Raw genomic sequence first — 13,247 nt, forward strand, 5'->3', positions numbered from 1 at the left:
AATTAATTAAAATAATAATAATAATAATAATAATAAAGCAGCCCAGCCCAGCCCCCGTCCCCCTTCTCCACTCTCGGTTTTCCAGTGGGTTTTCTGGCTGCCGTATTCCGGCACCGGCAAACCCTAAAATACTCGTATACACATCGTTTTAATCCATTAATGCACCCAAACGTCGTCTCCATTAACTCTAAACATTATTACATGATTAATTTCTCCATGTAACACCTAATTAACTCTAATTTCACACCCACTCGTTGGAATAATAATTAAATCCTATTAACTTGACTTAAATACAATACGAATCAGAGGCTATAAATAGGACACTACTCATCGTCCAAACATGCTACAAACATTTCATTACACAAACAAGTTGTCCACAGTCTTTAATTTGTTCATCAAAGTTTGACTCCGGTCAAGTCTAGTTCGTTGTCTTTCCGGCACCATTTGAGGTAATTGTTTGGAGGATTTTCATTGTTTTGATCCGTCTAATAAAACCCCTAACATAAATCAATCAATCATGGAACATATTAAGATAGCAAAACCTAGGGTTTGATAGGAAGAAGATTAAGTTTAAAGATTGTTTAAATTTATTTGTTTCCCCCTTTTAATCACAAATGGAGTCTGGTCCAGTGGTTGTGTATGTTCACTGTGGTCGTGAAGACCCGGGTTCAAACCCGGGTCACTGCAGATTTATTTTGTTTATTTTTACAAACCACTTTAATAGTTTTAACAAATCAAATATATGTTTATATATTATTATAAAATAACTAAAATCACTTTTATAGTTAAATAAAATGTGTTTTAGATTTCTTTAGCATTTTGATCCAAGCACCCAACATTCACAAACCCGAACCGTTTGATTAAAAACTCGCAAAATTAACATTTAAATATGTATGTATATATATATATATATATATATATATATATATATATAATATCGTGTAACTTTATAAAAATCTAAACCGTCAAACGTATACTAAAATATACCTATAACATTAAAATTCCGTAAACATTATTATATTCATTATTCATCTTATAAGTAATATTATATTAATAACTTGTTAAAATCCGTTAGACCTAATTACTAAAATACGTTAACATGTGTAAAGGTATATATACAAACAATAATATATGAACTTTAAAACCAATATATTATTCCAATAATTAGTTAGTAATTCTCATGATTTTATTATTTTAGCTCGCGAGGTTCGATCGTTCGGTTTCATATAACGCGCTTCCCGTTTCGTTTCCAAGTTGTCATTTCAATTTCAAATGTGAGTTTCTCACACTCCCTTTTTACTTTTTTTTAAAACTATTTGGGGGGTAGCATATATATTCTATCAACAATTCAATTTCGTTTATTTATTATTACAAACTACAATTCGTTACATGGACTTGTGTGCTTATTTGCTTACTTGCTCAAAGACTACTTGCTCATGGTTTCCTCAATAAGTATGATCATACGCCCCCTATGCACTCAGGACCTCGATGTTATGAGTGGAATAAGGACCCCCGATCCGAGTACATTTGGTTGTTACCAAATGGAAAAGATATTACTTGCGCTATTACTACACCAAGTTTCATGGAATTGTATGGTTTTTATGTATCTGTATCAAACTTGTGTGGACTCACCAACTATTCAATTAGTTGACTTTATTTTATATATATGCTACAGGTACTTACATTAGAGGATGAAATTGCGAGAGACACTAGAAGTTAGGTTATTTAAAGAATAAACAAGAAGATGTGTTTTGTTCCTTTTACTTTGTATTTGTTTATTTGATAAACTTGTGTACTTGGGATTTGAATGAATTAATGATATTATTGTCACTTAATAGTGTCAAATGTGTTTTGGGCAATCTGTATGTCACACCCGGGCGTATTCCGCTAAAGCCGGGGTGTTACAGAATGGGCCATTTCACATTAAATAAACATACTAGACTATCTATAACTTATTCGATTGCTACGAACACCAAAACCGTGCACTAACAAACTCCCCCTTTTTTGTGGCTCTCAAATACTTCAACCTCAAATACTTTAACTGCAAATCACCAGTCACAACTCATGCACTAATAGACTCCCCCTTGACTGATGATTCCTGGGCTTGTGCAGACGGATAAATCTTTAATTCTTCTCAGCAAACCAATAAAGTGTAGCCTCTCATATCAGATCTCCCCCTCAAAGTGAGCAACTCTTGGATATCATCCCGATCATCCACTAGCGTATGATATGGTTTAAACTTTCAACAATCAGCAACAAATTATCAGTTATCTGTCAGCACTGGTAAAGAAAACATATTTTTACGTTTAACCTCGTCACACATTTTCATGAACAACCCGATCATTCAACATCTTTCACTTCGGTTTTCCCTCTCATGATGACGTGTATCCCAAATGACTCTTTGAAGCTCTTCTATATCCCATTCGCTAAGATGCACTAATGTTTGGGCATATGATTCAGAGTTCCAAACTCCAGTAATAAACCCTGAATGGTCAAATTCTTCAATTTAATGACAAGACTCGTATATTCTTCAATAAGATCAACCCATTCGAGAATCTTCCCTTTCAACAGAAGTAATCCGCCGTATACTCGTAGCCAACATAGTCAGGATCAAAGTCGCTCAGAAAGAAGTAAACGGACAGACACTCGTATCCCACATAGTTAGGTTTCAATCTTGAACAACTCAATCATCAATTGAAGAGCAATTACAGTCTTGAACTCAGTCAAGCGTAGCTTATTAATTATGAATTACCACCCGAATTGCAGTAATTTTTCAAGAAACCCTTGCAAAGGTAGGAAGATACAAGCCAAATAAACTCAAATGAAAGTTTTATCTCCCACTTTTCTTAACAAATTCAGCAAGGTATTGAATAATCTTCAAATTTCACTAATAAACTCCTCTTTAAATTACTCGTGATCTCCCCCTCGACCAGTAGAAAAGCATAAAAAGTTGGCTGGAAAATATATTACTAAAATATTCAGAAAGAGTCCTTAATAAATTAGAAATACCCCAAAAAAATTCTTTTTAAGAAATTTTTTTTTCCGATTTTCCCGCCAAAAATCATCGAAAATTATCGAAAAATAAATATTTTCGGTAAAATTTTCAAGAAAGAAGTCTAACTTATGAGGAGTATTCAGGAAAAAAATTTGTTCAAGAAAAATTTTCCCGCCAAATTACTTTTTTTAACGAATGGCGTCTTCTTTCGTTATCTCTATTCGTTAACTTAATCACAATTCGTCAACCAGTCACTCCTTCGTTACATGCTTAACGAATGTACTCAATTCGTTATAAATTACCATCTTAATTCATTATAACAATCTACATTCGTTATAATAGTTACACGAATGGCCTTCTTAACTTAACGAATTGCCTCCTTTTTTAGAACAGTGACCTGATACGTTATTAACCCTCATTCGTTATAAATTAACCCTTCTCATTCGTTAAACTCCCATAATGAAATAGCTACCGTAGATTCGTTAAACTTCCGTAACGAACCAGCTACCCTAGATTCGTTAAACTCCTGTAACGAATCGGCTACAGTATTATAACGAATGGGTTTTTGGATCACCAGAAAAACGTGTTTAGCCGGAAGAATCTGTTACAACAGCCGAAAAATACTGTTACATCGCCGGATTCTACAAATCCAAGCTTCATCCATGATGAAATCATCAAAACACCAAAATTAACCATGAAAATCAACACGAACACTCGGATTTTCATTCTAATCATGAATCTATCATCCAATTAACTTAACAATTACTGATTTGATCTGAATCTGATCAAACAATAACTTACTCTTCAATGGCGGATTCTTCAATACATCATAAATTAACACTAAATTATACCGGAAGCTTCGTATTACCTCAACTAACATGAATCCATCATCAATTCCATCAATAACACACTAATTTAATTCATATCTTACCAAAACAGTAACCATTATTTTAAGAACATGATGACAACATTCTGATCAGATTCTTACTTTAATTTGATGCAACGAGTGCAGTCTTCTGCTCTGATACCAATTTAGAGAACGTCTACGATCCAAGATCTAGCCGCTAACCCGATACATCAACATGAGATCGATACTTTAAATAATACTTTATTAATAAATAAGAATGAATACATTATAGGGAATAATAGCTTATGGAGAGGATAAATTATGACTTAGATCTCACTAAATTATGAACATGAGCTGCCTATTTATAGGCCAAAGCTCTCATTCGTTAAGTTAGTCTCATTCGTTATACTATAGTAATGAATGAGACACCATTCGTTATGCTTCCATAACGAATGGTAATAACTTAACGAATTAGCCATCATTCGTTATGCCTTTATAACGAATGGGTCTCCATTCGTTATATTAGATAACGAATGGGCTTATAACTTAATGATTAATCTAGTTAACTAACTAATGGACCTATTCGTTATACAATCCATAGTGAATGGGTCATTTTACATTAAATAAACATACTAGACTGTCTATAGCTTATTCGATTGCTACGGACATCAAAACCGTGCACTAACAAAAATACCTAAGTTGGTAAAATTTATTAAGAATACGGGTTGCAATATTTGTTAATCAATTTTTTATGAGTTCGGTCGTTCAAGAAAGTTAAATGGTCAAAAAAGTAAGAAACATTTTAAGCGAGTGATTCGTTTTAGTCGGATCCGAACCCGTTTTAATAGATTATGTTTCAAAAGTTATATGTATAAAAATAACCAAACTTTGTCCAAAATAAACATAAGCGAGTTGAGTTCGTTTTCAGTCGGGTGAATTCTGTTGGAAAATATTTTTAACATAGCATAACGTCCTGAACAAACTAAACTCGGAGAAAAATCAACATATTAACCCGAGGAGTGAACACAAGACAAAAAGTGGACGACTTGACTTTCCTTGGTCAAACTTGGACTTTGCACAAATTAGAAGCTAGAACATAATTGGGAGTGAAATGAGTTATGGTGAAAGATTTGTAGAAGTGAAGTGGTGTTTATATATGCCAAAATCGTTAAAAATAAGGTTATGCTGAATTAATTGGATGGCTGGTCAAGTGGCTAGTTATAAGGCTTGAAACATGGTTTAGACAAGTTGAATGTTTTTTATGACTAGTTTTTATTTGATGAAAGAAATTTGATTTAATATGTTGGATTAAATTTGTAACATCATAAATAATAAAACAACATAAACATAAACAAAATTATTATAAACATAAAAAATATTATGAACATAAATACAAAAACAATTCACCATTTTTTTTATAAGTGAAGCTCCGAGAGTTGTTGAAATTTTAAAATGGGTCGAGTTTTCGTGCTTTAAAAATGATGAATGTCACATCACATCCCAGCATCTGGAATCATCAATACATACCCAATTAATCATCGATTCACCGAAAAAAACATATTTGGTTTGTTAATCGATCATTTTTTTTACTTTTATTCACGAAACCCGTTTTGAGCGCATTACGATCTTCTTGAGAGTTTTTGTATTTTGGCTTGAGCTTTTTTGTATTTTGGCTTTGAGCGTTTTGTTTTTGTCTTTGATCGTTTTCTTTTTTTTTTGTCTTGAGCGTGATTCGCGTACGTTAAGATATGTTAAGGATTATTGTACGTTAACCTGACTCTATATATATAATAACCTAATCCAACTAGAATAAAAATAATGGTATAATATATTGTAAACTATGATACTTTTTTTACTTTAAATTAGATATATAGAATATGTTAAAATTTAACATATTAGGGTGGGTTCATTGGAGGAGCTATATATACGAGCCAATTTTAATGTCGTTAAAATCAGAGTTTGTTTGGTCAATGATTCCCGATTTCTTATTTTTAATGTAGTTCCTTAATGAACATGTGTCAAGGATCTATATAATCAATTTATATCACTTCTTAAGTAATATATGTAAAGAGATCAGTGAGTCGACTTATGTTATAGAGAAAATTACTCTTTGTATCCTTGTGTTTATGCGCGGAGTCATATTGAGTCCCCGAGATAGGAAATGAACTGACTGAATCCCTGTGGTTCTAAAAATGACCCGAATGAGTCCCTGTTGAGTTTCCATCCAAAAAAAAGTTGAAATTAACAATATGCCCTTTCATAAGATTCATATGAGTCCTTGTGGTTTGTGGTCGTGCTCAGTTTTAGTCCCTCTTTATAAATTTCTCTACACACTATTTTTTAAAAGAAAACTAACAAGCCGGGCTATTTTTTTAACAAAACTAATCGAACCGGATGACTTTTTTAACATAAACTAATCGATCCAAACTATTTTTTAACAAAACTAATCAAACCAAACTACTTTTTTAACAAAAACTAATCGAACCGAACTACCTTTTTAACAAAAAAACTAATCGAACCGAACTTATTTTTAACCAAAGTAATTTAACCATACAACATTTTTTTTTATAAAAACTAATCGAAACAAACTACTCTTTTTTAACAAAACTAATTGAACCGAACGACTTTTTCAACAAAAAATAATCAAACCAAATTATTTTTTAACAAAACTAATTGAATCGAGCTACTTTTTTTTAACAAAAACTAATCAAACCAGACGACTTTTTTTACCCAAACTAATCGAACCAAACTACTTTTTTAACAAAACTTATCGAACCAAACTACATTTTTTAACAAAACTAATCGAACCAAAGTACTTAAAAAAACTGATCGAACCGAACTACGTTTTTAATTATACTAATCGAACCGAACTACTTTTTTTAACAAAACTAATCGAACCGGAGTACTTGAAAAAACCTAATCGAACCGAACTACATTTTTAACAAAACTAATTGAACCAAACTACTTTTTTAAAAAAACTAACCGAACCAAACTATTTTTTAACAAAACTAATTGAACCAAACTAGCTTTGTAACAAAACTTGTCGAACAAAACTACCTTTTGTTCGATTAGATTTTTTTAAGTACTTCGGTTCGATTGGTTTTGTTAAAAAAAGAAGTTCGGTTCGATTAGCTTTGTTAAAAAAAATTGTTTGGTTCGTTTGGTTTTATTTAAAAAAGTGTTTTGTTTCTATTAGTTTTGTTAAAAAGGTAGTTTAGCTTGATTAGTTTAGTTAAAAAAAATTGTCCACTTCGATTAGTTTGGTTAAAAAATGTAGTTCGGTTCGATTAGTTTTTGTTAAAAAAGGTAGTTCGGTTCAATTAGTTTTGTTAATTAAAAAAATAGTTTGGTACGATTAGTTTATGTTAAAAAAGTCGTTAGGTTCAATTAGTTTTATTAATAAAATAGTCCGGTTTGATTAGTTTTCTTTTGAAAAATAATATGGAGGGAAATTTATAATGAGGGACTAAAACTGAGCAATGTCACAAATCACATAGACTCATAGAATCTTATGAAAGAGCATATTGGTAAGTTCAACTCTTTTTTGGATAGAAGCTTAACATCAGAGACTCATTCAGGTCACTTTTGGAACCACAAGGATCCAATCAGTTCATTTTTTCTTTCAAAGACTAAATGTGACTCCATCAATAAACCACATGAACATAAACAATAATTTTCTCTATGTTATAATTGATGCATGTAGATCTTGTTTAAAGAATGCAGTTGATAATACTCTTTTTCAATTAAGTATTTTGGTAAGTGTCGTTTATTCTTTATGCAACTGAACGTATATTCTTCAAGAAAACCTCAAATATGCTTTAAAAAATGTTAAAGAAATTGACAACTAGATACTTGAAAGTTGAAATAAGATGTGAGTTATACGAAAAACTTCTTTCTATAGGCACTAGATGGAACTTCTCATTACAAGAACTTACATGTTAAATCAGTTGTTTTTATCTTTTGTGAAAAGACATTCAAATCTTAGACGTTACATAAAACTATTTCAATAACATAGGTAGAATAGAGTTATAAGAACATTCACAACATGTTCTCGTTATAGTCTTTTCTCTTAGAGTATGGTCGTAAGTGAAGAGAGAAATTGTTATTCATGAGTAAATTTACGCTATAAGTTTTTAATGTTTGTTGAAACTGATTATGAGTGAAAAGGAGACTAAGTAATTATAAAGGTACAAAAAGTGTAATTTAATTAAAATAAAGAGATAATGTGATTTTTTATGTAACTATAGAGATAAAATTGAAAGTGATTAGGACCTTATTATGACTTTGATTGTCTTAACGTTATTTTCAATATGGAAATCAATTGGGTAATCACTTTAATGAGATTAACAATTTAACACAAAAGTACTTTGTAATATGTCGCCCACATTACTTATTTTCTAAGTTTAAGTTTGATTCATTAAAGTTAAGTAGATTGTGCAAGTTTTATGAACGTGATTTCGAAAATGAGGAAAATTGCTCTTCCACATCAACTCCATTTTGTAAACATCTTTTAATCTACATCTTATCTTTTTGTCCTTCATTTTAAAAAGACACTTTTTGTCCTTCACCATTTTAAGAAGAGATTCTTCGTAACGTTTTGATACTTACGCATCCAAATATCTTAAAAATGAAACCTTTTAAAGTTTCTAGTCATGTTACCTTTGCAAAAATAAATAACATAGTAATTTCACACCCATCTAGTGACAAATACACCCAAACTCGAGCACAATGAAAAACTAGAAACGTGTTTGAGTATATGTCCAGATATCAGATTATTTTTAGAAACTTCTTGGGCATGAAACATATACGGTACTAGGTAATACCCGACCCAATTACCCAAAACATATATACCAATTTACCAAATCATGTCCGTTAATATGTTTTTAGTTGTTTCCCCCATGTCCTTACGTAACAGAATAATCCACTAATTACAAATTGTTGGTTTTATATTTCTAATTACCTGATAGAATTGTACGGGTATGGAGCAAGTTGTACCGAGTATGGAACATGATTTTACAACCGTACGTATACTGGACTGGGATTACCAAACCCGGACAATTCGCATCCCTATACTGATGCTAGATTTAAATTGAACAACTAGCTGGAAACAAATAAGTATTAGGCTAGCGGTAAATTAGCTTAAAAAACAACTTGCATTTAGACCAAGAAGTAACCCAAAATCATCAACTAAACATATGGTTATTATTAGCACCAGACATCACAGGCACCCTTGCAAAAAATCTCGCTTACATAAGGACAACGACAACGACAACGACAACGACCACCGACGAACGTTTACATTATTTTCCACACACAAATTAATCTGACAATGAGATATCACAAATTGAGTGTAATACCGATTCAAACACTAAAGACAAACCAAAAAACAAAGGGCAAAAGACTCTAAAAAACTAACAAGCTTTCAAATTGCAGAAACCCTAAATTCACGCAGCAGCAGCTCAAACTACTAAACCCTAATTAAATTAAAAACATGCATATTTATATAGAAGATATCGACAGCAAGCAATACCGATTGTAAATTCAAATTCAGCGATTGTCTTCGTCCTTTCCGCCGGAGGATTGCGGCGGCGGGCCGGAAAGTGACGCAAGCAAATTCAAATGTCCGTGAGTTATCGGAAGGTAATTCCCAACCCTAGCCGCCGAGGCCTCTCCCATTGGCTGCTCATGCTGGATGAACCTCGCCTGCTGTGACGTCATCACATTACTCGGCGACACTACCGTCTCCGGCGCCGCTGCAAAGCTCCACACCTGTCCGAAGTCCGGTCTCCCCGGCAGCGCCCAAAATCCTCCGCCGCCGTCCTCTTTTCCTCCGTCAAGTCCGTCATCCTCCGGCCGTAGGCGTTTCCCGAGGATAAACGGCGCCGGAGAGATTAAGTGCTGCGACGACTTCTGATCAAGCGGCGCCGAGAGCGAGTTGGAATTGGAGCTCCGTACGGCTACGGAGACGGAGTTGAAGCTCGCCGGAGTAGTTCCGGTGCCGGTGGCGGCGATAATGGAGGGTTCAGCTTGACGGAGGAGCCACTCGATGGTTTGGCCGTCGGACTTGTGGCCGAGCTCGCGAGTGAGCTGGAAAACTCTAGCGGCGCAGATGATCGGCATGCGGATACGTCGGCCACGGCCGTCGACTTTGCTGTGACGGTCCTTTGCCGGAGGCTTTTTGACAGTTAGAACGCCGTTACCTGGAGTTTGCTGTTGCTGTTGTTGTCTCTGAGTGTCGATGATAACGGCGCCGTTAGAAGGTGGTCCGTCAGACGATGACATGGTTTGGTTTGGTTTGGTTTAGTTTAGTTTAGTTTAGTTGAGTGTTGAATGAATGAATATGGAATGAAGGGTTTGAAATGGTGAACAAGGAAGGAAGAGGAAACAGAGGTCTAATGATTGAGCTGGTGGAAACAGTAGGGCACATGGGTGGGTGGGCCATACTTACAACTCTATTCTCACGCGCCCCTCTTTCACTCACGCTCCTACCTCACTCTATTCTTCTTTAACCTCTAAACAAGCTGAACCTGAGCTCCTACACTTTCTAGATTAGATCGTGAGTTGTTTTTTAAAGCCCTGACTTGACTCGAGCTTGGCTCGAGTTGTTCATGAACCATTCTGCAAGAAGTTCATTTGTGATCGTTTATTTAATAAACGAACGAACATGAACAAAAATTTGTGTTCATTTAATTAAACGAACAAACGTGAACACATGTTCTTTTGTTCATTTATGTTTATTTATTTATGTTTGTTTATGTCTATTTATTTATTATTTATTTATGTTCGTTTATATATGATGAGTATCATTACAAAATTCTTAAATTATTTAAAAACTTGAAGGTACCCTTAAAAACTAACGTTTTTTTATAAAAAAATTTGTATGTTAGTGTTATTTAAGTGTAGTTTTATCATATTTTATATATATATTTACGATTACAATTTTGAAAATTAGTTTTTATACATATCTATGTTTTTTTACACATGTAAATTTGTTAGTACATAAATTTTACACATATGTAAACTTTTGATTAATATATACAATAATTTTTTTTAGATAAAATATAATCAAACTACATTTAAATAATGTTAATATATAAAAATAAATAAATAAATGTGTTGTTGTTAAGAGTTCCAAATAGTTCATAACTTTTTTAGAATTTTTAAATGATAGCAACCTCATTTATGTATTAATATAAAATAGTTAAGTATTATCTGGATAAGTTATCTACTTAAATGAATTACATTTGTTAATTTAAGTGTTGTCACACCCCGACCAAAGGCGGCGGAACATGCCGAGGTGTAACGATTTCCCATAAGCGCATGACACTATTTTAAGCGACAATATTTAACAACTCATTTCATTTCACAATATCGAAAATATCACATAACAATAATCATAAGTCAAATACAACAAAATATAACAAATCAAATATTGTTCATTTTTGCTAATATTTTAACGGTATTTGTGACGTTTTCTTCACCGAACTCCAAAATTAACCTAGATGCAAACCTGTAACATTTCATAAAATAAAGTTTGTCAACACAAAGTTTGGTGAGCAATTCATAGTTTTTGAGCATATATGTATATAATAGAAAAGCCACAATCTTGTATACGAAACAACAAATAAATAGCAATAATTTGGATAATATGAGGTCGCTAATAAGAATACATTAACGGACGACGGAATTGATGGTAATAGAATTTCCATTGGCGACTTCAACAGAGAACGGTCGGGAAAGCTTAGTTCGAGGCATCGCAAGTTTCGACTCAAATTTCAAAAAAATAAAACTTCTATCGGCACCCGTATCAAATAAAATAGAAGCCATATGATAGTTCACCAAAAACATACCGTTCACGACATCGTTAGCCACTTGAGCTTGATTTGCATTCATCATGAAAGCCCGCCCTTAATTGCCATGGTTGACTTGAGGTGCTTGTTGTGGAGGTGGAGGTGGTGCTTGGATTGCTTGGATGGGGTGGATGAGTGGTGCATTGAGTTAGGGAAGTTGGGGTTGGTAGGTTTGGACTTGGTAGGCTTGGGTTTGGTAGTAGGGTACGGTCATGGTTTGGTTAGCAAAAGTGAGGCGAGGGCAATTGTTGCGAAAATGATCATGATCGCCACAATTGAAGCAAGCTCGGGGTTGTTGTGGAGGGTTTGGTGGGTATGGTGCATATCGGTTTTGGGGATTTTGGAGTGTAGTTCTTGGTTAGTTTGGTTGGTTAGGTTGGTTAGGTTGGGTTTGTTGTGCGGATCGACATGTGGTATTGAGATGACCAAAACGGTTACAAATTGCGCACTGGCGGCATGGTAAGTGTGATGGGTGATGGCGTTGACAATTGTTACATAATGGGAAAGTACCGGTATAGGGCCTACGGTTTTGAGGTGGGGCTTGGATTTGTTGTGGTTGGGTTACGGCAAAGTTTCGGTAGTTGTTTTTGGGTTTCTTGTTGTTGTTGTTGTTATTGTTATGCCGGGAGGAGTTTGAGTAGTTGATGGCTTGTGGTGCGGGCTCAACTTTGGCTTGCCGAGCGGGCTCGGGCTTGGCTTTTTCACTTGCTTTCTTGAGGTTTAGGGTACCCGCCTTCACATTATTTTCCGATAGCGCACCGGCTAAAGTGATGGCTTCCTCAAGGTTCACGGTTTTGCTACTCATGACGGACTCCCGTATTTGCATTGGTAAACCCCCAATGTAGTTATCAATTTCATATTCGGTTGGGGTAACCAAATGAGGAACAAGGATGCTCAACTCATGGAAGCGAAGTAAGTAAGCGGCGTTATCACCACTTTCTTGTTTTAGGTTCCAAAATTCTACCTCAACCTTTTGGAGCTCGTGTTCGGGACATAATTTCTTCATCATAAGTGCCTTGAGTTCGGCCCATGGAAGAGCCATAGCCACAGCCGAACCTTGGAGGTGCATAACACAACCCTACCATGTTAGAGCGGTTTCTCTAAACATGCTTGACGCAAAATTTGTCTTTTTCGCGTCAGGGCATTCTCTATGTCGGAACACACTCTCGATCGATTCGAACCATTGCAACAAGGTAGTCGCACAATTGGTTCCAAGGAATTTGGACGGGTTGGCACTAGTGAATTGCTTAAGTAGGTAACATGCGGTTTTGGGTTCAACGGGTGCGGGTAGGGTAGCTTGGATTTGGGTTATAAGTTCGGGAATCACAACGGCCATTTGTTTGGCGACGAGAGCGGCCATGCGTCGGGTGGAGTTCTTGCGCGGTTGGCGTTTTAGCGGAGGCATGCTAAAATTTATAAAGAAAATGGAATAAGTTTTGGGTAAAAAGAAATGAATATAAAGGTGTATAAAATAAAATAAGATTTCGATTTTTGATTTGTGAATCCTAGAGTTATAAGGAGAAGATGTTAGTGTTAGGTAAAATATAAAACTTTG

General features: G+C 34.5%; 1 protein-coding gene across 2 annotated transcripts; it reads right to left on the reverse strand.

The window, feature by feature from the left end:
- Positions 1 to 9,025: 9,025 nt before the first annotated feature.
- Positions 9,026 to 10,163, reverse strand: LOC143633255 (transcription factor TCP7-like). 2 transcript variants are annotated; one of them, XM_077101595.1, is made up of 2 exons: positions 9,804 to 10,163; positions 9,026 to 9,752 (listed from the first exon to the last, which is right to left on the reverse strand). In XM_077101595.1, exons 1-2 carry the CDS (start codon positions 10,122 to 10,124, stop codon positions 9,390 to 9,392), a joined length of 684 nt encoding a protein of 227 aa, XP_076957710.1. In that variant the 5' UTR covers positions 10,125 to 10,163; the 3' UTR covers positions 9,026 to 9,389. The 2 variants fall into 2 exon arrangements, with proteins under 2 accessions (XP_076957710.1, XP_076957709.1); XM_077101594.1 differs by having other exon boundaries at positions 9,026 to 10,163.
- Between the last annotated feature and the right edge of the window lie 3,084 nt (positions 10,164 to 13,247).

Source organism: Bidens hawaiensis, unplaced genomic scaffold (assembly GCF_021521415.1).
Source record: "Bidens hawaiensis isolate Kalapana, Puna unplaced genomic scaffold, B.hawaiensis_p1.1 tig00006635_1, whole genome shotgun sequence".
NCBI lineage: Eukaryota > Viridiplantae > Streptophyta > Magnoliopsida > Asterales > Asteraceae > Bidens > Bidens hawaiensis.

Bases quoted from the DNA above. Each gene is read 5' to 3' on its own strand.
- LOC143633255 (XM_077101594.1), bottom strand. From the start codon at position 10,124: ATGTCATCGTCTGACGGACCACCTTCTAACGGCGCCGTTATCATCGAC.